Below are 25,818 nucleotides of genomic sequence, written 5' to 3'. Positions count from 1 at the left end.
AAACCCACATCATTAAGACGATTAATTATATAGGTTTTATTCAAATAAAGTTGAAGTATAGGAAGGATAAAAGAGGCGAAGGCGAAACTGCGAGGCAAATAAATTGAGAGAAAATGAAAGAAGAAAATAATCAGAGAGAGAGAGAGAGAGAGAGGTAGAGAGAGAGATATATATATATATATATATATATATATATATAATAGTATAAGTAACAAAAAAGTAAAATATTATTTATACCAGAAACAATGAATATAAAGAAATACGTATATGAATTGAAGCTGATTGAAAACAGTAAAATGTAGCAACACAATTTGTTCAATTAGTAAAGGACACTTAGATAAATAACATACTAATGCATTGTTTTTAGTTACAGGATCAATTTTTTCTATTTATATATATATATATATATATATATATATATATATAAAGAAATATTGAAAATGAAATCGAAGTTTTATGAATAATTACAAAAAATATTTTTATACGGTATCACTATTAAATTTAGTTAAAATACTTTTGTAACATCATATTCATACAATATCTTTTAACATATAAGTACAATAATAATCACAATTAAAACGTTACAAAAGTCTTGCTCTGTACATACAAGTTTCACAATTGCGGTGCATTTTATCAAATCCTCTAATCATTAAATGATTCAATTTTCAATTGCAACATTACTATGAAAAAATTAGTTAGTCAACTATTAGAGTTCGGAACTTAACGAAGATTATTAATCATTACTACTTCATAGTTGTAAAATGTAGGTTATGAAAAAATCTATTTTACATAGCGTGAATTTATATTTTAATACTGTGAATTAAATAGAATGTTACTTCATTATAACATTTTCGAGTAATTTTTACTAAAGTCTTCTTTTACGATTGATTATTAAGCAATTTCTGCTCGTATCAATTAAATAGAACAACTTTTTATGTATTATACAACGAAATACTAGACGATATTTGTTGGACATTTGTCACATTGTAAATGGTTGATTGGTGAGGGAAGAGTCGTTATATAATACGAGGATGACTTAATTTTTCGGAAACGCAAAAATAAAATAAATTATAATCCAAAGAACGACTCTGATCATCACTTGGGCCAACACAATTGTCACTCTATCCCTTCACCTCTCCGCCGCACCCCCTCCCCCCGTCATGCCCGCCCCACCTACAATAAACTACCGCAACGCTTCACTCCGTCCTCTCGTCCTTCGGCACATATCTGCTGCAACTAGAAATAATATCTGGAGATAAGATACGTAACGTATCAGTCACTACCCGTTCGCTCCACATTCCGGCACCTGGTAATTATATCGTTAGGAATAGTTAATTCCATTGACCGCCATTTGTGTTGGATGCTGCGATATAAATACGGGTCAACGCATTAACCTCTTTACACACCACACACTGTGCCACATACATGTACCCTGCCCGACCTCACCCCACCCTCTAACCCTCTAAAGGATAGCAATTAAGCCATATACCAAGCACCGAGAGTATCCGAGAAGCAGTAATATCTTAATATTATTTCAGGAAAGAAACTCTCGCTGCTATTCTCGCAATCTCAATGGAAACTCGTATGTATCCTCTTCCTATCGAAATTCGCCAATTTCGACCATCACCTTACTGTATGACTATTAACTGTAAATTTACCGCGAGAACCTTATGGTCGCCCCCAAGGTGTGCAAAGGTATTCTAAAACGGCAATTGATAATGGGAAAAGAGCACTGAATTGCTGCTCGTGCTCCTCGGGCCCGTCGACCAACGACTTCAACATCTCATCAAAGTCGATTACTTTCACGAGACTCGAGGAATACACACTTGGGATTTTGATTGACTCGCATACGTACTCCCTGAAAACATGGGGGGCCGGTTAATACAAATCCGCAAGGCGCCACACTCGAGAGGCCTAGTATCCTAGAGGGCCAGGCCTTCCACCACCCAAGCCAACCTCTTGTAACGCAACAATAGAAAGGCATATCTCTCGAGTAACAATGGCACTGACAATTTGCATGGGATCGCGGCGTACGAACGTTCGACATTCTCCGTCCAGCTCGCGATTCACATTCCTCGAGCCTCCGTAAAGTAGCGCGGGTCGAGGTGGTTAAATGATGCCGGGCTTACCTGAGGGTCCACGGGAGGACCTTGCTGCCCTCGAAACTGATGCTCCTGAGCTCGTACTTGGAGCGCAGACGTAGCGGTGACATGGGGGAGCTGCCGTGTATGAGGCTGCGCAGGCTCTTGGAGGTCGGCCCGCCGGCGATGGCGTAGCGACGGGCCGCGGACGGGACGCCGTCTTTCTGGCCCGTTGTCCTCTTGATCGAGCTCATCCTCGTTGGCCAACGTCACGTGTGTTTGAGCATCGAGCCAACCTGGAAGCATCGTTTGGTTAAATGCCGGCAGCCCTTTGTCCGCACATTCCTGACTCATTCCGTCGACTCATTACAATTATATATTTATATATATATATATATATATATATATAGAGAGAGAGAGAGAGAGAGAGAGAGAGAGAGTCTGGTCCCTTTAATCAGGGCACGACGTTACAAAGACGTGGGATAACGCGGAGCTTGTTCATCCTGATAAACAGGCTGCTCGAAATTTTCTTCTTCATTCGTCCCAACGCGGTTATTAACGAGCGGTAGACTACTCTTTATAGATCATTTCTAGATGACGAGCTTAAGGTAATTATTTTTTTTTTTACTATTTTTTTTATTTTTATTTTTTTTCTCTTTGTTTTTTTGTAAAAAGCACTGGTGAGAATCCTCCCGTTAATCTATATGATAGAATATCGATTATTAGAGCAGGACACATTTACTTTTAAGCTCTTTACTTATAATGACTTTTTTCTCTCCTTTATTCTTTATTACTAACTCAACGAATCGCATCGTTATTTTCTTAGTTATTATTTTTAAATGCAAATCTATGTATTGGGTTTTAATTTAGTCGAAGATATATAGACATTTTCGTAAGAGTTAATGAAACTAACTATATGCATACGCACATTTAAGCACGACTATTAAATTATTAATTAAGGTATAAGAAGCCTTGTGTTCCCCTCAACTATTTACAATTATTTATTATTATCAGTTTTCGAAGTCGTTTAAGACCACGTAAAAAAAATTATTTATATCTCATTATTATTTATAGATAGCTAGGTAGTAACGTTCCCCTTTAGTTGCATTTTCTTCATACGATACAGTACTAGTAATAATCCGATTAATAATTGAAAAAAAAGAAAATAAATACAAAAAATGCAAAAAAAAAAAAAAAATAAAAATATCGTGTACTTTTGTATGCGAATAGAAAAATGAATCGTTGCGTGTGTATATGCCGTTACATAAGTGTTATACCATATCAATAATTATAGCAATAATTATAAATTATGTGACCAATGGTATTTCATAAATTAATATCAATATTGAGCGAATTCTGTAATTAATCGCTCAATGTTCATCGTATATATTATTATTTCAACAATAAAATAGGAAGTCATAGTCGTTGATATAATATTATTCAATTTATTTATACAAGTATAGTATTTCTCGTTTCTGATATATCCCATCAGTTTGTAGAAATGGACTTTTGAATGAGGATAATATTAATTGCGAATCGTGTATATTTAAATATTTTGTAAATATTACGTATTTCATACTAAATATAGAGATCTCTCACATTTAAATATCGTAAAAACTTATTTCCACATAATAATTTAACATAACAGGATAGGTAATGCCGTAAAGGCTTCGAAAATTATTTTGTAAAATTAAAAATGGTTTATAGGATTTAATCATATCCCCTCGACTTGTTCAATATTGATTATTTATTTATTTAAGCAATTATTAATTGGTTAACTGAGATATAGTAGTGTCATTAGCGGTATTAAAAATTATTTACATATTCGTATTATTCGTATTATAAACTCTGTGTGACATTATCTATTTTTGTTATTTTATTGTTCCGATTTACAAAAATTAATGCAATAAATACTACTGACATAGAACACGTTCAATGAGCTTGAATCCGTAAATTGATAGTGTAATTATGATCTTAAATTGTGTTTCATCTGATTATATAAAACTTGATTAATATCCAAAATATTTTCGCTATGCTTTATCTTATTCTTAAATGTTTATTTAAAAATTTTCAAAATAAATTAAACGTGTTAACGAAAGCTGGGCATTATAATGTATATTTTACGAATAAAGATTAAGAAGATTAAATTAGTAAAATGATTGGTAAAGTATTGACAAATCTTCAACGTGAGAAACTAATTCAAATATATCATATTAATGCTATATTATATACTATATTATAGATAAGTTGATATATTAAGCAAATTGAGTATGGATTTACAATTATATTACAAAAGGCATAACATTCCATATTCTCATTTATTTGCTAATTATTGTAGACATAAATTGCTTGACCCAACGTAACTACTAAGCGTTTTGCATACAAAACGCAGATTTAAACGAAAAACTTGGCTTTCATTTCCAAATTATGTTTTTCATTTTATGTTTCCTGTTGTTTTTCAAGTTCATTTTTTAGCGCAATATCATTTACAAAATTAATTTGTAAATAAAAAAAGTTTTTTAAAAAGTTGAATCAATTCGTAATAAGGATAATAAGTCTCATTTAATGTTAAACAACGAATGAAATGAAGAATTAATTTCATCTTCTATAGATCTACAATACAATATTCATTTAAAATAATATTAATGCCATCGGAGGTAAAAGTGGAAGTTTCTTTTCGAGACAAAAATCGAATGTTTTACGAAATTAACTTAATAATTGTCTTACTTACTCAGAATATTGCATTATATATGCTTCATATTTGCTAACGAACTCTTAAGGCTTTATTATATTTTAATTAATATGCAGATGATAAAGCACCGCGAATAATGTAGCATAAAGCGTTAAATAATTTAAATGAAACATAAAAATGGTGATATCGGTGATTTTATTTAGTATGAATTTGAAAATAAAATTACAATAATATAATTTCCTATCAATTAATTAAAAATTATTCTTACTCATTACTATAACATTGGCGTATTCTGACATTTTGACATTTTCTAAATAAAACATTACACAATCACATTTCAAGCCTTAATTATATGGTTTATTGAAATACATTGTGAAATGCTGCATCAAGCATCTTTTTTTGTATAAAACATATTATATGTAAAAAGGTAATGGGCTTTATTAATATCTCATTATTCTTTACTTTCTTTATAAATTTCGTACTATTGTCAAAATGATTTAGCTGGGCGACGTAAAATTTAATTATGAATAAAAATTCAACAGAGTAACGTCACATTTACATATGATATACCAAATTATCACTCATACAATTACCAATAGCTTCCTATAGCTTATATACAGTTCTTAAATAACCTTATTTTACTCATTTCACTTTATCTCTACTGCTAATGCATATTTCAGGCGTAATATGTGTATATATATATATATATATATATATATATATATATATATATATATATATGTGTGTGTGTGTGTGCGCGCGCGCGCGCGCGTGCGTGTGTACGTGTGTGTGTGTGTTTTTGAGTTTACGTTTTTTTCCTCATGAATTAGCAGGGAATTCCTAAGAGACGGGACTATGCGCGTAAAAATTAACTTTTTTATTACATCAAAGTAACTTGAAAAATCTCTCGGAACTCGACCGACCGAAGAAGGGCCTCTGCGGCATTAAGACTATAAAGATATTTTGTAAAAGATATTCGTTTAAAAGTGCATAAAGCTCATGAAAACGGACGGGCAAATTCCTTAATTAGCCGAAATATTTACAGCCAGCATTCGTAAGGATAGAGAAGGACGATGAAAGAGAGCAAAGATCAGAGACTCTCTCGTTCCCCCTTTGGCGATCGTGAACAAGCAAAGCTAAGGCGCACACCCCCGCGGCCCAAGGACACGGGTCCCAACACCGACACTTACCTTTTCTCAAATGCCGAGGAAGGTGTGCCCGAGATGGCCCGTATCCATGAGACGGATCTCCACCTCCTCCACCTCCTTCTCCACTTCCTCCTTCTCCTTCTCGAATCGATGAGCGCGCGAGCCGCAGCTCCGCGTGCTTGTTCACCAGCTCGTCGGGGATGCTCGTCTCCTCGGGCTCGTGCGCGACCACGTGCGCGAGAGGCACCCGCGAGACGTCGCCGGGACACGCACGGATAGACTTTCCCGCAGGTCCGCGTGCGTCGGCTTCCTCCGGTCATCGCGCGCGCACGCGGGCACGAGCGACGTTGGGGGCGGCCCGGTCGTGGTGGTCGAAGCTCGTTATCGGGTCGTGAGGACACGGTACCAGTGTAGTGCACGTGGTGGGGCGGCCTTGGCAGCCTCGCGCCACATGCCGTCGGTTCGCGGTGAGAAGCGATCGAGTCGCCAGCCGATCGCGTCCGCTTACCTGGCAAGACAGGCTCACTCGACGCCGGCACCCCGACACTTCGGGGTGGCGCCCCTCCCGAGGCGTGCGGGGAGGCGCGCGCACCCTTATCCCCCACCCAGAGATGCGTCCTCGAGGACCGCACGCGCTGAGTCCGGCGCAAGCGTTCGACGAGAACGGCGATGACGACGACGACGACGACGACGACGACGACGACGACGACGACGACGACGACGACAACGATGATAGTGGTAGCGGCGACGGTGGCGGCGACGATGCTCGTAGTAGTGGTGGTGGTGGTGGTGGTGGTGGTCGTAGTGGTAGTGGTGGTGGTCGTAGCGGTGGTGGTTCTGGCGCATGGACGGGTGGGGGAGGGAGGGGGGGGGATGGCGGAGCGGTCCGAGTAAGTCGGCTGGACGCGTTGCCTGAATAATGCATGCCGTTTAATGGGCCGCGGGCGCTCCGACGGCCCTTGGCGGCGGTAATGCGCGTGGTACCACCCCCGAGCGCGGGTCCGCCACCCCTGGGAGTCGAGGAGTGGAGCCATTCCTCGCCTTGACACTTGCGGTCGGCTTAGCATGCGATGGGAGCGCCTTCGCTGGCCAGCTCATTTGACCCGCGGAATCGAATTTGCGAGGTTGGCGCGAGCTGCCGATCGATTAGCGTCGCCGTGCGCTAATTTTGCGACTATTCGGCCTGTTACGTAAGCCGTTGCTTACGCGGGAGCTCGAAAGGCTTTGGATCGTCGCGTGCGATTTTTTATCACCACGCGCGGGGCTCGGAAGGTCAGGCGTTCGAGTATCCTCGAGAGTCAGTTGCCGATGAATAAACACGTGAGGCAGTTTCTTGCGCGACGACATACATGTCCACTTAGCGATTAAGGCCATATTTGTTAGGAGGGGTGAGTAATTTAACGACCGATTTATTGTTTCGGTAACCACGATTCAAGTGCCAGTGCTGTTATATCACGTTCCGCGGGACGTTCACATGCGATAGTGAATATATTGCAATTGCGTAATAGATAATTGGTTTTCCCTAATTGTAATCTGGCTAATTAATTGAATTCCATTCCTTAAATCGCTGTTTCGTAACGATGTGTTTACTAGTGGCGAGTTAAAGATGATGTTAGATATGAATAAAACTGTTGGTGACATTATAAATGTAGCGAATGACTTGCTAATCGTTGAAATAAACGTATAATAGAATTGGAATTGAAATTTAATTTAACTGGCTTATTAGATGTTTAATGGCATTGCTTAATCTTTCCGAATTATTTAATAGATATTCCTACACAATGTTTCGGTCATTATTTATTTACAGCTATATTGTTCCACGCATTTTTCAATGATTGTTGAAATTGTCGAAATATTCTATTTCATTGGATAAATAAAACAAAAAAAAAATTTGTTTTTTTTTTTCATTCCTAATAAAATTGGTTGCTAATGTATTTTTTTTTTTTACTAGATATACGAGAATAATGAGAATAAAGTGAGTACCGATGCTATTAGGGATCTACGTCGCGAAAGAAATTCTTTAAAAGAAGGCGGATATTTTTCTCTCATTGTCAAAAGATCGACGAACGGTTTATTTTCACAATTTTATCATTTTGCTCTCACTTTTGTGCTATCTTAATGATCCAGCAAACTCGAAGTTTCAATATATAATCCCAAACAATAGAAAATACGAAAGAAATATGAAGCTGTCGTTCAGAAAAAATAATTGCACTACTTTATCATTGTTTACGTGGCAAAAAAAGAAAAAAAAAATGAAATGAGAAAGGAAAGTTTGTTTTTTATTTTCCTTTTTCCAAATAACCTGTTTACCACGAGCGTTTTAAACGTGCGATTCTTGTTTAATGTACTGAACTTATACGCAATGGTGAAACGTTGATTTAGAAGGTAATTGAGATTGATTTACGAAATTCAGAGTTTTCTTAAGAATGATTATGTGCGTAGGAGAGCTTAGTGTTCCAGAAACCATATGTTGTAATAATTTTTATAATCTGAACTTTAATTTCAATTTCGGATGATTCGAGATTTAATAGATTTTTCACCAAATCATATAAGACTAACATATTTAAAATTATTCGCTAAAAAATGTAAACTTATTTTTTCGTTTTGAGATTGAAATAAAAAATATAATTTAATCTAATTGTAGCTCCTTTAGATTTTCTCTATTAAGGCTTCAAACGAGGCATTTATAGTTCAAAAGTACAAGAGAAAATATTTTATGATTCATTTAATTAAATAACTTAAGGTATTCTGTAAAACGTTTATACAACAACTTCTTATAATGTACTAAAATTTTGATAATTTCATACCCACTCATGCAAACACACACACAAAAACACACACACACAAACACACACACACCCCCCCACACACACACACACACACACACACAAATATTTAATATATTGTATTATGAAATTATTATGAATTTGAATACATTAATGATGAAATTCTAATGATCAAATTTTTGTAGAAAATAAAATTCTTGTGTAATTTTTTGTATTCTAAAAGATGAAGTCTAATATCTCACCAATATAATCGATCAATTTGGAAGAAAAAAAAAATATATATATATATACAACGAATACATAATTAAAGTTTGTAATTAATCAACGCGTAATAAACCGATGTAGTTGATAGAGAAATTATGAATTGCATTAGTACTGATTTTTATCGTTCAAACGTATAAATATACAAGTTAATTTGTGCAAACAAATTAGTTAAATCGATAATCCAATCAATTTTGAAGAATCGATAGGATTTCATTCCTATCTTATCAAAAGCTTTTTATTTTTTAGATTCAATATAATTAATACTGGCGTCAGAAACGAATAATTAGCTCATACGGTGGGTCCTTAATTTTTAAATGTAAATATAATTTGACTCGCAATGTTTGATATTTTGCATGAAATATATTTGTAATAATACTTAAAATTTATTGTAAAGTATTTTGTAATTATAAGATGCAGGATAGAGGAGTCAAGAAACCACTCATTGCCTTCCACGATTATAAATTTAATATAAGATTAATGTAATGTAATAGTAATTTTGAGAGAATCTTATATGTAAAGTACTTGTATGTGAAAGCGTACTTTTCGCGCGTCATTGTGTGCAGAAATTTTCCAATATTGTAAAATAAAGTAACTTTCACAATGTCACATTACGTGGCTACGAAGGGAACTATTAAATATAGTGGGCCAATGTAATAATCAAGGTCGCTTGAAAAACTCCTCGTTCTCTGATGAGACATTAGAAATTCTGTAGTTGAGTTGAAACTTTCCGAAGCCGCTGGGTTATTTATTCATCAGATTGTGAAAATCATTTCCGTAAGAGTGAATTCTTGCACGACCGAAACCTACTAAAACGTCGTGATCCTTCAAAGTGTTCGCTCCGTTGTATTCACTTGTAGGAAAAGTTCGCAGTGTTGCAAACCACCTTCGCCCGACTATATTTCAAGGCTTGAAAAGGGGCCACCGATGAAAAGTAAAAGGAAAATTAATCAGCGAGCACTCTCAAGGATTAGAAGAAAAGAGAATATGTCTAACGCGAGCGGGCTCAAGTGTTATCGAAATTAATCTTGGCCTTTGATGTAGACGACTTTTTTTCTTTCTTATCTTACATCACTGGCTCGTCACAGTTTATGGCTCCCCAGCACTTGTAGAAAATTAAACAAACTGTGAAAAGATTTTTCTTCCTTATTATTTCTGGCTTTATTAGATTGTTATGCTGGAGTACGTCAATTTTTATTTTGTTTTGTTTTTTCTCTCTTTTTATAGCAGCACGCTTAATCGCGAATATAATTTCCTTTATTGATTAAATATTTACTAGCCTACCTTAGCTTATAATTTGTTATATATATATATATATATATATATATATATATATATATATATTAGCTAATTAGTAGATATTTGAATTCATCGTAGAGAATTATCGAGTTATTAACGCTCAAGTGCGACAAATCAACATATTACAATATAATGAAAATATAATTTAATATACGAATTTAATAGAGTTTTAATTGAATTAAAGTGTTTATTTAAAAGTACGAAAAGTACAATATTAAATTCATCACAATGTCCCTTAAATTCTTTCAACGATCTTTATATCAATTATACCTTATTATGACATTGTGTTAGTTATTTAAACGGTATATATTAAAGGTAATAAACATAATGAAATTCTTGGCAATCTTACTCGTAAGAGAAAATTCCACTATATTTTCAAGTTTCCTCATTACAATTTATGTCTATCATTCAGTTATTTCATACGAGCTAATACAAGTACCTAAATGAGATGATGCAGTGCTTTTGATCGTCAAAGTGAAGAAGAAGAAGAAGAAGAAGAAGAAGAAGAAGAAGAAGTTAAAAGGATAAATAGCTTTGCTCGTAATTCTATTCAAAACTTCTCTCTGCACACTGGACGTGAAGGATGAGAATAACGCGAATTCCCATTCAAATTTAAACCACAAGATATCTAACTACGCATACTCGTAGCTCTGTATGAAACCTGAAAATTCTGTTTAGCTTGACTCGAGCAGTCGCGATTCTGTGTTAATACAGGAATATAGGAAGCTTAAATTGTCAATATTCTGATTAAATTCGCTTAAAATTTATCCTTAGAAAATTTAAGCTATCAATTGGCTACGCTTTCGAATATGTGAATTAAAAGAAGAAGAAAATCTACCAGTCACCACGAGTTTTGCCAAAAGTTATGCGGATCTAATTTATATTCAAGTACATTTGAAATTAGCATAATATACCCATACAAGTCGATGTCTTAAACGTCTCGATGATTATTTTAATAATTCCATTCAATAAATCAATAAATTGCGTTTTTGTAGGTGTGCGCTCGACGTAGGGAACGAAACATTTTTTTCGAACAATTAGAATATTACAAATTCAATTGGCCATTATCGAAATTTTGTAACATCGGGACGTATGTACTTTTTTTTTTCTTCTCGAATTTTGCATTTAACAGATAATCGAGCGCTCTCGGAAAGGTTTGGAAAAAATAGAAAAGAAATGAAAAAATTAATGCAGTCACAAGAATCATCGTAAAATGTAGAATGTAACGTACAAGTCTTATTTTATCAAATGATATTACGATTGCTGACGTTAAAATGCGGGAAGAAACATTTTAAGGCTTGATTTTGAATTCCACGAAATATTCTCTCGAAAGATTTTACATTCAAAATATAGATGCGCAGCATGTTTTTTTTTTTTTTTTTTTTTTTATGTATTTTTTGAAAATTATTATACATCTTCGAATACTTATTTACATAAGCAAATACGCGCGGGAAGGATTTTTTTTGGATATTATTCTCGATGATGTGATTCATCATATTTAACATTACATATCGTCAAACTAATCAGCTATTTCTAATCAACAATTTTATAATCCTTTACTTTTGCTACGATCATAAGCATCATACATCTCATTTACATTTAAATGATCTGTCAATTACATAGGATGAATTATGAAACTGTATAATATGAGCGATAAGTGATCTATTTAATTAGTTTATTGATATTGACAGATCTTATGCGAATTTTGTCTGACTTTAAAATCTAAGAAATTACGCTAAATGTAAACAGCTATTTGGGTCAATTGTTTTAATAAAAAACGTAGTGGGCTAGGATTGCTGATTAGGCTTTCAAACGTGCACAGCGAAAGTATTAATAAATTGAAAAATAAATGCTGATAATGAAGTGTTCGGTCTCCGATTGTAATTACAGACTCTTGGATTATTGTGGGATGCTACTAGCAAGTGACGCCTGAGCGCAATAATTGCATTTTCGTTTATTGGATATTTCGCAGGCGTCCGGGACAATGGAAAAACATTAAGAATTCTCATGGATCAGATTCGAATGCGCCATTTGGCTCTATCGGAGCGACTCGCGCGTTCGCTCCCGAGGTTCAAAGCCCCTGCAGCGATTTCACGACATTGGAATGATAGGCGAGAGCTTTCGCAGGAGGCTCGGGATCTCGGGAAAGGGGCATTTTTCCACGGGCGTTTTCCAACTTTTCATCTCCGGCATAATGCAAGCTCGAGGCGATTTCATACATACCGCGTTACGATTACGACGTCCTCGGGATTATTGGGCGGGAGTAGCGGGGGGCGGCGGGCGGAAGGGGGATGGCGGGTAGGTGGATGTCTCCGGGGTAGATAGCACGGATCAACTGGATCTGGGCAACTTAGCAGAAGGATTTTCTTGTCGTAGTCGCTTTGCACGGAGCAGAGCGGCTACGGGCGGCTGAACAACTTTGCTTACTTATGTGCTTTAGATGCGATTCACGACTCTCCGCGGTTGTTTCGCTTTAGCTTACGAATGCGTAAAATATGGTCTTTCGTACTTTACTCAGAATTTCTTGTCACAGGGATTATGGATGATAGTACTTGCTGTGACAATGCTTTACAAAGAATGATTATACTATTACGGGAATTGATGTCTCGCTAAAATGCGAAATTAACGATAAATATGAAATAATACTTGATTTCTCCCTTCACCTTATTAAATTATGAACAAGTAATATTTGTAACGCGACATTCATTAATGAGAATCAAATTCTAATCCTGCACAATTAGATCGGAGAGTTAGTTTTAGATTAAGTTTCGATTATATAAAATACATTAAAAATCCATTAGTACTTATACAAATGATTATTCATAATTTATTGTATCATGAACGATTGTTCATTGTATATTAGTTACATTGTGTATCGTAGAAATAAGTAATTATTTGCTCATTTGATGTATCCAAAATAGCCTCTGTTATTTATTATACTGATTAAAGAGCTATTTAACTTGGAAATATAAGAAAAAAATTTGGTACTTATGATTATGGCGATTCATCCATGACTGTTTTTTTTTTTTTTTTTTTTTTTTTTTTTTTTTTTTTTTTTATGTTTATCGTTAAATACTCGGGACAAACTATTATGGCATTTTCCGACGCAAAATCACCAGGTTCCCAAGTACTGGATTATAAGAATAATATGACGATCGATCGCTGCCATCTTACTTACGCTGCTCATGACTCCACGGGGCATTTTTTCTCCCAACTTTTGCGCACTCCAAAGCGCCAAAATCATGATCGTAAAGTATTATCGGGCACTCGTCATGCGGAGCCCGAGATTGGCCGAAAAGCGAAACCCCCTCTGCCTCGGCGACGGCCAACATGCTTAGCCAGCCGAGTGGCCGAGAACGATTAAAGTAGGTTGAGCGCCATCTTCGTTCCTCACCTCCCCCTGCCCCCCCCCCTTATCGTGAAAGCTTCATATATACGCCCGCGACACTTTGCGGTGACATTGGGCCAGAATTCACGAGCTCAGGTGCTGCCGGTGGCATGGATATTCCAAAACGAGTGGGATATCGCTCTTAAGGTCGGGTGGAATCGGTCCCGCGAGGCGCAATACGAGTAATCGATCGGCTTGCGCTCGCGCTTTACAAGTCGTGCAGAAATTGCAAAACTTGGGGCAAAAAGTCGGCGAATAGTTGCGATTTATTGACGTGAAACGCCGTTTGCTCCCCCCTTCCTTTTGTCCGTCCTCTTTTTATTCCTGCTATTGTCTGTGGTGACAAAAAAAAAAAACAAAAAACAGAAAAACAAAAAAACAAAAAAACAAAAAAACAGAAAAAAAGAAGGGAAAAGAAAAAAAAATCAAGGATTCACGCCACTGGCGGCGAGTGAGGAAAAATTTCTCATCAACATTTATCACACTTAATTAATCTTTTCGCGAATTTTGACAAATGCCTTACACGATAAGAATTAATGTTCATGAAGCCGATGCCACGACGAACCCTAGAATCGCAGACAAATCATTCATGTTATTATATAAATTTGAATTTGAATTTGAATTACGTGTCAACTTGCTGTAAAATCTAAAAAGAATACCAACTTTTAAGTTTGTTTCGTTTTGTCAATTGTTTAAGAAAGTCACTACGTGACTATTGGTATGGTGTCGCATTTATAAGCAATAAGGCGTGGGAATATTTTATCTATATGTATATATATATTCGACGAGCTTCTATGTAATAACTTTAGAATACGAAAAATGTTATTTAATTTATAGATTACACAATATATATATATATATATATATATATATATATATATATATATATATTATTGATATTATTGAAGCCATGGACGCGATTATTTAGGCTTTACCGATAGAAATGCAGATGAATTGGAGGCGCATACCAGCGTCCCTGTATCGCGAAAAATATATCAATAAGAATTCCTTAAATTGAAAACTAAAATGCCGAATGGAAAAGTTAAGTCGAGGCCGAAAATTGAATTTGTTTCAAAGTTATGCCAGTTCTTCTTCTCGCTCGTTTTCTTTAATTGACCTAAAAGTATAAAAAATTTTAATGCGCCAGATTAAGTTTTTAATTTCAAATTCCAACTCCAAATTCCAATTCCCTTTCGCCCGCCAGTTAACTCATCCGACAAAGTCTTCTTCTTCTTTTTTTTTTTTTTTAAGGATAAAAAAAATATTTATAAAACTCTGTACTTTTATCCATTAGAATATCTAATGACGTATTGTTATTATGGACTTGTAAAATTATCGATTTTTATTTTCGTTAAATGCAATTCTTTCGACACTCGACAATTCCAATCAAATATCTCGATTGTTTTCTTTCATTCTTTTCTTTTATCGTGTAATCGCAAAACTGCCTAATTCTTTCTACTGAACTTTTCCGATACAAGAAACAAAACAAAAAAAAAATAAAAAAAAAAAAAAAAAAAAAAAAAAAAAGAAAGAAAAAAAAAGAAAGAAAGAGAAAAAAACGTCGAATAGCGTATCACATTGTATTACAAACTTTTAAGGATAAATAATAAATATCAAGTTAAAAGCATTATTGTATTTATTTCACAATGGAATTTCAATACAGAAGATTTACAGTTTTTTTTTTTTTTTTTTTTTTTTTTTTTATTTATTTTTTTTATTTTATTCATCGCGTATCTCGATTAGCGTTAATGCGATTAGGGACGAGATTATTGGTAGCTCGATTTATCATAAAGTAGAAGCTCGAGAGCTCGCTTGCTTCTCATCTCGATAATTACTCACGCGACATTGTCAGTATTTACAGAATAGCACCTTAAAAACATAATACGAACTAAATCTATCGCGTAAATAATGAGGAAAATGCATTAAAGATACGCAATGGAGAGTAGAGCGAGAGGGTATATCGGCAAGAGAGAAGCTTTATATTTTTATTATTTTTCCCGATCGTCGATGTACTTGAATCTGGCATGTACGTACTTGGCAAATTCACGTGTTGGATAGCCGAGAAAAATATATATAAGCCGAGCGGTACAGAATAACCAATATTTTTCTCGGTAAACACGACGGAGGAAAACTCAATATTGCACAGCGATTTCAGCCATTGATCACCAGCCTGTCATCGTCATTGACTATTGTGACGATTTTGTTTATTCTTTACAGATCAAACATTACAAAACTATTCCATTTCTTTAATTATATTTTTACAAATTGAGAAAAAAGAAGGACGCACGACGATGCATCTTTCCTTTTCTTCGTCGACTCTGACGCTATTAAACGCTTACTACACATAGAATACTTCATGTTTTCCGTTTAAGGTCTACTCGCTTCACAAGGCAGTATCATTTCGTTACATTTATACTTTTTAGTCGGTTAATCGAATACACAAACACACGCGCACACACGAGCGCACACACAGGCAAACATAAGCACGAACGCGCACGAACGAACGCACGCACTCATTCGTGCATTCATACATTCGTACATACCGACACACTTGTGTTATAAACATTTCGCTATTCCTTAATAAAATAAGGAGAAGAGAAGGTATTAATAGAAAATAAAAACATGTAGGTTGAAAAGCGTAGAACCAGCACCGTATTTTTGTGTTTATTTTCTTGAAAACTTACGCAACTATTATCACTAATGCATTCGGGAAAGATCGAATAAACTCTGCCCAGCGACATCCACGGGGAATGTGTAATAATTTTCTGTATAACTTAAAAATGCGTTATTGTACAGCGTAGATATGCCTCTCAAATGCGAAGCAATAAAATTATTTTCTTCGAGTAGTTTACATAAGTTTGATGCCCGATAAATTTACGTTAATTAAGCTATAAATATAACATCCGGTAATTATGATTTGAGAAACGTGACCGAGCAGCGTTTGAATTGATTAATCTGTGCGTACAACACGGCAGATAAATAATTCAACAGCGGCCAGTGTGGAGTTGCGGAGTCGGCGCATCGGAACTTCTTTGAGGTCACCGGGCGATTCTTTCTTTCCGTGTTAGGAAGCCAAGTTTCATGTGCGTTACAACGCCGTCTCTCTCTCTCTCTCTCTCTCTCTCTCTCTCTCTCTCTGTATCTCTATCTCTAAGTACTTTCTCTCTCGATTTCTCCCTTGTCACGTGTAGAATGCAGCACTGGTGTGGGCAAAACTCCGCAAGACATAAAAGGTCTAAAATACGTGTGTAGAGGTGTGGGTCGACGGTGAGGGGAGTGGGGGAGGGGGAGGTTAGAGGATAGGAAGGAGAGAGTGTGAGAGAAGGGTGGGAACGTATTTTACGCGTTTCTCCTATTTCTCGAGCACTTTCTGTAAAAGGAAATTTAAGTGCTGAACTCAGCAGTACCACTCGTATGAATGACAAACTAACCAACCTCGCGCGCTCGACAAATGCGCGCCGAGCCGTGGGACGGGGGCCGGGGAGAAATTAGAGGATGCAGGCCCTGAGGAAGAAGAGCGGCCGCCCATAAAAATTGGCGAGGAGCGGGGAGGTGGCTGGTGCGCGACGAGTGGCAAGTGGAAAGTCCAGCATCGTAACTCAAGTTTCCGTCGAGCGGCTCCGTCGAGTACATCTTCTTTGTTCCCCAATGTTTTTTCTTTTCTCAAAGTTTTTTTTATTCTCGTTTGCCAGCCTCCAACGGGGATCCCGATGTGAGAAGAGCTGCGTCCCCTCGTCATTTAAATGCAGGGCTCCCACCCGAGGCTCCTCTTCGTCCTTGTCATGCTCCGCGCGAGATAAATCTTCCGGGGGGCCCGGGCCCTCGGCCGTAACGAAGATCGCGAAAGGTAATTCGTTGGCGCATGCGCGCGCCACCAGCCACGTGTCTCATTAAAAACTACGATACTCGGGACTCGGGCTCGGCTTTCGGGGCCACAAGTACCTGCAGCAAGTGACGTTTACGATTTCGCGGTCGAAATCCTTGCCACGACGCGCTCAGCCGTCGCCGGGCGCTGATCCAACCGCAGCTCGCCCATCATTTCCCGCCCGGTGTTCACCACAAGGCCGACGGACCTTCGTCACCCATACCATACTATTCCTTCCGGGATCGCCTAACGACGTCTTTGATCCCACGCACCACCACGCCCCCGCAAAGTCGTTCGTAACAATACGTGCGGAGCGCGGAGTGTAAGTTCGCGTGCCACGCGCCCGATCGACGTTATAACCTAGGCGAAGCTAAAAATCCAATGAATCGGGGGATGAGCGGTGACGGTGGGAGGTGTGTGACGGGAGGGTCGACTGTTCGATTTGACTGGGTGTGGGTACGGGACTACGCTTGGTACGATCGCGATGACGAAAGTAAGGACGGCCGTTAAGCGTCGGACTTGGCAGGAGGATTCGGCGCTCGCTGTCAAGCCCGGGACATCGCGTTCGAACATCAAATCTGCATCTCCGGCTCGGAGTCGTCGTGGAACCAGCTGGACCGACTCTGTACGGCGTTCTGCATGTGGATCTCTCGCTCGGTGTATCGCGTTGTCGTCGCGTAGCTGCTGCTGGTGGTGGTGGTGGCGCCGTGACGAACACGGCCCCCACTGCCACCGCCCACCCCACCGACACCGACGCTCTGGCCGGCGATGGTTCGTCCCTGCCTCGTGACCTCCTCGTACGAGGAGACGGGCAGGACTTCTCTCCTGTGGGGCCGCGGTGTCGTCTCCGTCGAACTGCAGGGCTCGTCGTCGATGCCCCAGTGCGGCAGGTTGCGGGCCGGCAGGCCCCAGTGCTCCGTGAACTCGGAGCCGGACCTGGCCAGACTCGGCTGGCTCAGCGATCTCACCAGTGAGTCGCCCTCGAAGGACGAAAGACTCGTCTGGTCGTCCCTGTCTAAGCGGGCGAAGTCTCGAACCGTCATTTCGGACATCGATCTGAGGTCGGCCTCGCTTCCACCCCTCGTCGTCGAGCTCAGCTTTCTAAATTCAGTCGACAAAATGTCCCAGTATTAGATTGCGATCCTCGAAAAATTAATTAATTAGATGGCTTATTGATTATTAGACAGCTGATGCGACCTATTGGGCGGGTTGAGATTCGTCACTTTTAATCTTTGTCAACGCACAAATAATGTGATATTATGGCATTTAATCGGTTAAAGCTCCTCGATCGTATTAATCGGCAATGGGGATTATTAATAAAATTGTATGCTTAGTAGCTGCAACGAGGATTTATTGTCGCGTGTAGTAAGTAGCGAATTAGTATTGGTTAATGTGTTTAAGGGCGAGAGTTTCTCATAAGAAACTCGCTCTGTTAAGATTTTACGTGCTAATTGTCGGTGTACTTAGGAGGCAGAAAGTTTTTTCTGTACTATCATGGAAATCAATTAATTTCTGATTTCTTTCTTATCTTTTTTCTTTTTCTTTTTCTTTTTATTATTTTTTGTTTTGTTTTTGTTTTTGTTTTTGGTAACTATCCAGGGCGGGAATTAAAGAGTATGAAAATTATCGTTAAAATTTGCAGGAATCTTGGTCAATGCGGAGCGAAGAGGAAGAGTCTTGGGCAGCTAACGATACGTCGAAATACGAGCAGCGATATTAAAAGAAAGCAAAAGGGGCAAAGAGAGTGATCGATGTAAAATTTGAAAATGTAATGTATAATAATTGGGATAAAGTTGTCGAGTAAAATGGATAATTGATTATCGTTTAAACGATATTTCGTGTCGATTCAGCAATTGGCAATTCGGACTTTTCCAAATAGTAAAATACAACAAACGCAATGCACGACTAATGGGTGTGTGCGAGTGAAAAGAAGCGCACAAGACAGAGAAGGAGAGAGAGAGAGAGAGAGAGAGAGAGAGTGAGTGTGAGCGAGGGAGTGGAGGGGAAGAGGGAGAGAGAGAGAGAGAGAGAGAGAGAGAGAAGGCTGTAGAGGGGGTGGGGAGGGGAGGAGGTGTTTAGCGGTGTCGATTAACGGAGGGATATTGTTGTCGAGGGGATATCGGGTGGATAATGGCGCTGACGTCGTTACCTGATTCTTATTCCCGAGACTCCGGGCCCGGACGAGCTTCTCAGCTGATCTTGGCCAAAGGTCCTGGCCGAGCTTCCACCGTCGCTCTCGTACTCGTAGAGGGTCGGCAGGGATGATCTCCGCGACCTGTTGTCCCACTCGGTGGATTTGCCTCGCTTGTAGCGTTGACCGCTTTTGCCGTGAGCCGACGAGGAGGCCGAGCCGGCATTGACCGGACTGACGATGCGTATAATGACGTCCCATTTGGCCGGCGGGAACAAGCTCACGTACCTCGCGTCCTTCCTAATCAGCTCGTAGTCCTCTTTAACGATGGCCTCCGTCAACAGGGTCTTGAGAGTGCTCTCGGTGGTAATGATCTCTCGCCACTTTTTTCGCTCGTCGTCGGTAAACTCCGCGGCGTACTGTGGCTCGAGCACGCGCTCGAGGTTGTACCAGCTCGCTGCGCCGCGCTCCACCTCCTCGTTGACGAGGTCGTGGGTAGTGCTCCGTGATATGTCAGCTCCCCTCACGGTGTACGTCGGCTGGATGTGCACGTCGATGGGCTCGTCCCTAATTTTCGTGCTCACGGGCTCGTTGGCTATCGTGAGATTCGAGGCCGAGCTCACGTCCGAGAAGTTCTCCCACTCGGGCGGCGGGGGCGGTAGCTCGTGCATCGGGTAGTTCCTGATGGTGACGTCCCATTTCGGATCAGGGAGGGGCTGCTGCCTCGCGTGATACTCGGTCACCTGGCGCCGATGGCGCTCGATGTCCTCGATGGTCTTCTTCTCGGTGACGGTACGCAGGAAGACGTCGTCGACTTCGTGAGTGGTGATCTCCGGGCGCCTAGAGGCGACGACCGGCTCGACCAGCGGCTCGACCTCTTCCCTCCTTTGCTCCCGGTAATCCTCCGTCACGTGGCTAACGCTCGGGTGTATGGAGGTCGAGGGGGCCAGCATACTGGCGACTCGGTATTTGGCGTGAGTGGCGTCGGTGACCTCGGTAAGCGATCTCGTCTCCGTCATTTCGGTGTTGAGCGAAGCCAGGGATCGTGGACGATGGGCGGTGACGTTGGCGGTGGCAGTGGCGGCGGCGTTGGTTTCCGTCACGGTCTCGCGATCCGCCTGTTTGCGCAGAATTCTAGAGTAAACCGGTGGCGTCTGTTGGCGGGAGGTATTAGGCGGGGCGTGAAGCTCGGGCACGTAAGCGAATGTTGTTAGACGCGGCTCCGGACTCTCGACGGCTCTAGCCGTCTCCTCGCGCTCGAGGATCGTCGTTAAATTGCGCTCCAGAGCGAGACTGGCGTCCGACTCGGAAGGCAGGGGACTGGGAGGTGCCGGGGCGCGTTTAACTCGCATCAGTACGTCGAATTTGGGCTCCACGGGCATGGCTACTGGATGACGCGACTGGGTCATACGCGAGGCTGTTACCGCTGTGCTTTCTACCTCATTGATCGTTTCCGAGTAGAGGGAGCTCGAGGCGCGTTGTTCCACCTGCTGATGAATGAATGCCTTGGTTTCGTACGAGCCAGCTGATGATACGGGGAGGGATCTCTCTTCGTCGACCTGTTTCACACACAAAGTCACAAACAATTCAGTCACGAGCGATTCATTCGCACGCCAATTCAGTCCAGCCCCTCGCGCTACGTCGTTCTACATCGTTTTGCAACGGCGTTCCATTGTGAATTCATTATTTAAGGAATGGAATTGAGTCGAGGTTTGCGATTCCTTGCTCGAAGCTTCCGGGTGCCGCTAATCGCGCCAATGTCGCGCCCTTATCGTAACGGTGCACTTACTCGTCGCCCAATACACTCGATATAACCAAATAGAATTTGTTATATGCGAGGGAGATGGACCAGCCATGCGCAGCATCATCTAGCGATACTCGTTACGATACAGCGCCTCCCATCATTAATCGGCCAAAGCCCCGGCTCAATTCCCCGGACGATTAACGTCCAAATGTGTCAGTGTGCCCCGGGATATGGTTGCTGAGACTTGGCAGGCGAGGATGGGAAAATTTTCACGCGCGCGCGCGCGCGTGTGTAATGAATGCACTGGAAGCCGAGTTGACGTAAGATCAAGTGTTTGGTGATGGTGGGGATGGTGGTGATTTGAAACGATGGAGATAAGAGCTTTTAAAGGTCGCATACCTCGGAGTGACTCTCGCTGGGATAATCGCTGGGCAGCGTGTCGGAGTGCTCGATTACCAAGTGGGCCTCGCTTCCGTAGGTCTGCTGAGTACCGATGATCCTCGGTATCTTGAAGTCGTCGAACATGGATATGCGACTTAATGCCGAGGAGCCGGAGACCTTTGTGATCTCGGAGCCGGCGAACTGTTGGTGATGAACGACGGGGACGGGCCTGCGCTTGAGGCACATGTAGGAGCAGCCGAGTCCAAGGAGGAGTAGCGCGAGGAACAGCAGCGTGCATATCATTAGGAGGATATGGAAGCCGCTGAGTATCGGTGCCGCTGGTGGTCTGCGAATTAACTCGGTTCTTACCTTTCCTTTGGCTTGGGTTCGCGTAATCGCGCGGGTGGCTCGACATCGAGACGAGGCAGTTTCGAATCGCTAGACGTCGGGAAGCGCGCGGACGTTCAGTCATTTCGTTAATATAAAGGCCAAACGGGGAGCAGTTTGAGCGGTGCGTTGAGACTTTTTTTTTCTTTGTTTTTTTTTGTTTTTTTTTTTTTTTATCAACGCGGTTTGTCATGGGTATATATATATATATATATATTTTAATACCCGAGAGATTGACGCGCGTATAAAATTACATAGACGTGGCATTATTTCCTTTCTTTCTTTCCTCTTTCTTTCTTCTCTTAACAAAATATATAGATTCACGAGTCGTCAAGAATCAGGCTAAGCGAGACGCGGGTGTGCCATTAATATAACGAGCAGATAAGTTGGATAATTTTCGATAAATCGACGCTACCACTTGTCAGATTGAAAGGAAAAAAAAACAAAAAACAAAATAACAAAAAAAAAACACAAAAACAAAACAAAAAAAAAAAACAAAAAACAAAACTAAAAGAGAAAAGAAAAAACTGGCGAGACTCAAGGCCTTAAATTATCCATCGACTGCCCAATACGCGCGACATAAATTATTCAATAATCTCGGAAATTGAGGGCGCGCAATATCATGGTAACGCTCATTACTCACGGTGATTCTCGATGTGCGAGTAAAGGACCCGGTTTTTCCGCTCTTGCTGGAGGATATCGGCAAACTATAGTTATAACTTCATCGCCATCCATCTCGAGTCCTGGATGAAAACGCACGACGATATTGTTCGTGAAGACTCGTGGCGGATCCTGCACGGTCCCACAGCCTGTGGAATAAAATATGCGTGCATCGGCGTTATCGATTGACAAATATTTTTTGAGAAATCTCTCGCCGATGGACATTATCCGCTGCCGGCGAGGCGCGCACGCCCAACCAGTGAAATGGCTTTGGCTATATTAAACGAGCACGTTTATTACGTAGAAGTAAAATGAAATGTGCAAGAGAATCGTCCTTTGCGGCCCATTTCATTCGTTCACACAATGCAAATGAAGGGCCGATCTCTATTTAATAATTCATCGAGAAGCTTCCGCCAAGTGGCGGGAGAATGAAGAAATGAAGAAACGATGAAGAAGAAAATAAACGATGCGATATCTCAAGAGCGTTTTCACGCTGGTGTGCGAGTGCCCGTGAAATAATATTTCAAATTAAAATAATTATCTTGAAAGTGAGAATATTAATATTAACGATCAGGACGACTCTCTATAAATAAATATGTGCGTTACCGACTTTTTTATTATTTTCATATCTTTCTACCACATATCCCTCCCCTTGGCTAATACTCGAATTTTCAATTGACTTTATTAATATTTGCATTCCGACGGAGAGAGGCACTTCTTCTGCGTATAATAACACTCTCCTCGACACTCCTCGTACACTCGATCGGTCCATGCGAATAACCAAACACTGCGAAACTCGTACACATTTGTGTTTTACACGCCGAGTTTAAGAAAGCAAGAGAAATGCAAGAGAAACGAAAAGTACGAGGAAAATAAAAAGAAAACAAAGGGGAAAAACAGAGGGGAGGGGGGTTAGATGAGCAAATAAAAAAAGAAAGAATAGAACGGTCACGGCTCTTTGTGTAATAAACGATTAAAGAAACAAGAGAAATGGAGGGAAAAGGATGAAAAGAAACCCGATCGCCTTGGTACCTTTAAGTGGCAGCTCGATCCTGGCGCTATCGAGTCCCCGGCCCTTGGTCATGCAAGCGCTGTTCCTGTCGAAGTCCGCGTAGGCCAAGCCGTAGAAGGGCTCCTGGAACATGAGCTCAACCTGCATACTGCCCTGGGAGCAGTTGAGGAAGGCCTTGGTGCGGTTGAGATGGATGCTCGGGAGTATTTCGTTGAGGTTCGTCACGGAGCCGTTGAGGGTCGTGTAGATCGGCAGGCCAATCTTGTCGACCTCGATGCTGTTGCCGTGATCGCGCGTGGGCGCGTCATCGACGTTGTTGCCGTCGAGCTCGTCCTGGTTAGCGAGGGCGCCGCCCGTTAGGCAGACAGCCCAGAGGACGATGGACGCGATCGAAGGCCTCATCTGTAAGACACGAGAGGTTACGCGTGATGAGGAGGTGCTTGTTGCGGACGTCTAGGCATGAAACTGGAAGGAGAATATCGGCGTATCGCGGAGGACGATTATTGCCTCCCGAGATCATTAAGTTTAGCCGAGGTATGATAATGAACGGCAATTGGACATTACGCCGTGGTTGGGTGTATCTCGTGGTGGGGATGATGAGGAAGGAGGGTGGTGGTGAATCCGTAACCCTGGATTGATAAGTGTGATCGATGTCGATAGGAGCTTTACAATTAAGCTCTACCGATTGGCGGCTAATCGGCGTTGAAATTTTTCAGCCGCCGAGCTCGTCGGCTCGATCGCTAAACGGTTTGTTTGTATGCTTGTTTGTCCAATTATTTTTCATTTCGGCTAATAATATGCTTTTATCATCGGCGTAGCGCTGTTATCGCTTATAATGTATGCGAACTTTTAAGCGCGGAGCAACAGCAGCAGCAGCCGATGCTAATAGTCCTCGATTAATGCGATTATACGCTTTCCTTTTCCTAAGCTTAATTTTTTCAAGCAAATGGATTTTCTATTACGGATTTTTCTGCTATGCATAAGCCGCGCAAATAGGAAAAAGCGCCACGAGATTTTGAGCTTATCAATATAATATACTTATAAATTTTATTAGCCATGATTAGCGATTAGTTGGAAGCGCTTGCGCAGTGACGTGCAGCAGGAGCACCTCCTTTCTACCTTAAAGGTCCGGCGGAATAGAATATTCCAACGGTTAATTAGTTTTCAAGTCCGACAATGCATTAAAAAAATATGCGAATAATCTCAATGTAAATTAATAATTATACACGACCACCGGCTAATTTTAACGGCCAAGATAAATAATTACGGGATAGGCCAAGATTGAGATTTGGCATTGGGAATAAGCGCAATTTATCGATACGGATTTAATAAATTCAGCGTGATTGAATCTGGCGCACCGTTATAAGCCAAAGACTGCTCTTGTATCCAACGGCAATATTTATCTATGGCTTTTATCGCATTAGAAAGGTTCCTGAATCACAAATTAAATCACGCGCCAAGCATCGCTCTCCGTGGTTTAAAGAGGGTGAGGCGGAGGGGCGGCGAAACGACGACCGGTGAATAGGGGGGTTTGACGGTGAGAGCGGTGGCGGCGTCGGCAGTTGGGGGAGGAGAGAGGGGGTAACGGGCACGCGAAAGAGAGAGAGAGAGAGAGAGAGAGAGAGAGAGAGAGAGAGAGAGGAAAAAGAAGTCGGTTTATGCGCCGCGCGTGTATTTCGCAATATCGCGCGCTCGGCTTCACCCAATAACACACCTTGCGGCATATCGTTAGCCCTCGTCGTTCTTGCGAATAAAAGTCACGCGGCAAAGACGGGGGCGGGATGGGGAGGGAGGGAGGGAGGGTGGGAGGGGGGGGGGGGAGGACTGGAGCAACGACAGGCGAGCGAGCGGACACGATAAGATCGCGACTCGCGACTGGCCGGGGACAGAATTTGCCCCGGGGCGAGCGTAGACCAAGTGGAAGCGCCAAGGACTTGTACCGTTGGCTTTGAAATTTCAAGCGTCGAGCGTCTGCGGGGCGCG

General features: G+C 40.9%; 1 protein-coding gene across 1 annotated transcript; it reads right to left on the bottom strand.

Moving 5' to 3' along the window:
- Nucleotides 1–17,742: 17,742 nt before the first annotated feature.
- pot (zona pellucida domain protein papillote) lies at nucleotides 17,743–24,237 on the bottom strand. Its single transcript, XM_011502106.1, has 5 exons — nucleotides 23,856–24,237; nucleotides 22,807–22,972; nucleotides 21,795–22,122; nucleotides 19,670–21,210; nucleotides 17,743–18,621 (listed from the first exon to the last, which is right to left on the bottom strand). The coding sequence occupies exons 1-5, from the start codon at nucleotides 24,235–24,237 to the stop codon at nucleotides 18,093–18,095; spliced, it is 2,946 nt and encodes a 981-aa protein (XP_011500408.1). The 3' UTR covers nucleotides 17,743–18,092.
- Nucleotides 24,238–25,818: the final 1,581 nt, after the last annotated feature.

Source organism: Ceratosolen solmsi, unplaced genomic scaffold, assembly GCF_000503995.2.
Source record: "Ceratosolen solmsi marchali unplaced genomic scaffold, CerSol_1.0 scaffold43, whole genome shotgun sequence".
In the NCBI taxonomy this organism is placed as follows: domain Eukaryota; kingdom Metazoa; phylum Arthropoda; class Insecta; order Hymenoptera; family Agaonidae; genus Ceratosolen; species Ceratosolen solmsi.
Note: the sequence above shows the minus strand (reverse complement) of the source record. Positions and strands in the feature narration are given on the sequence as shown.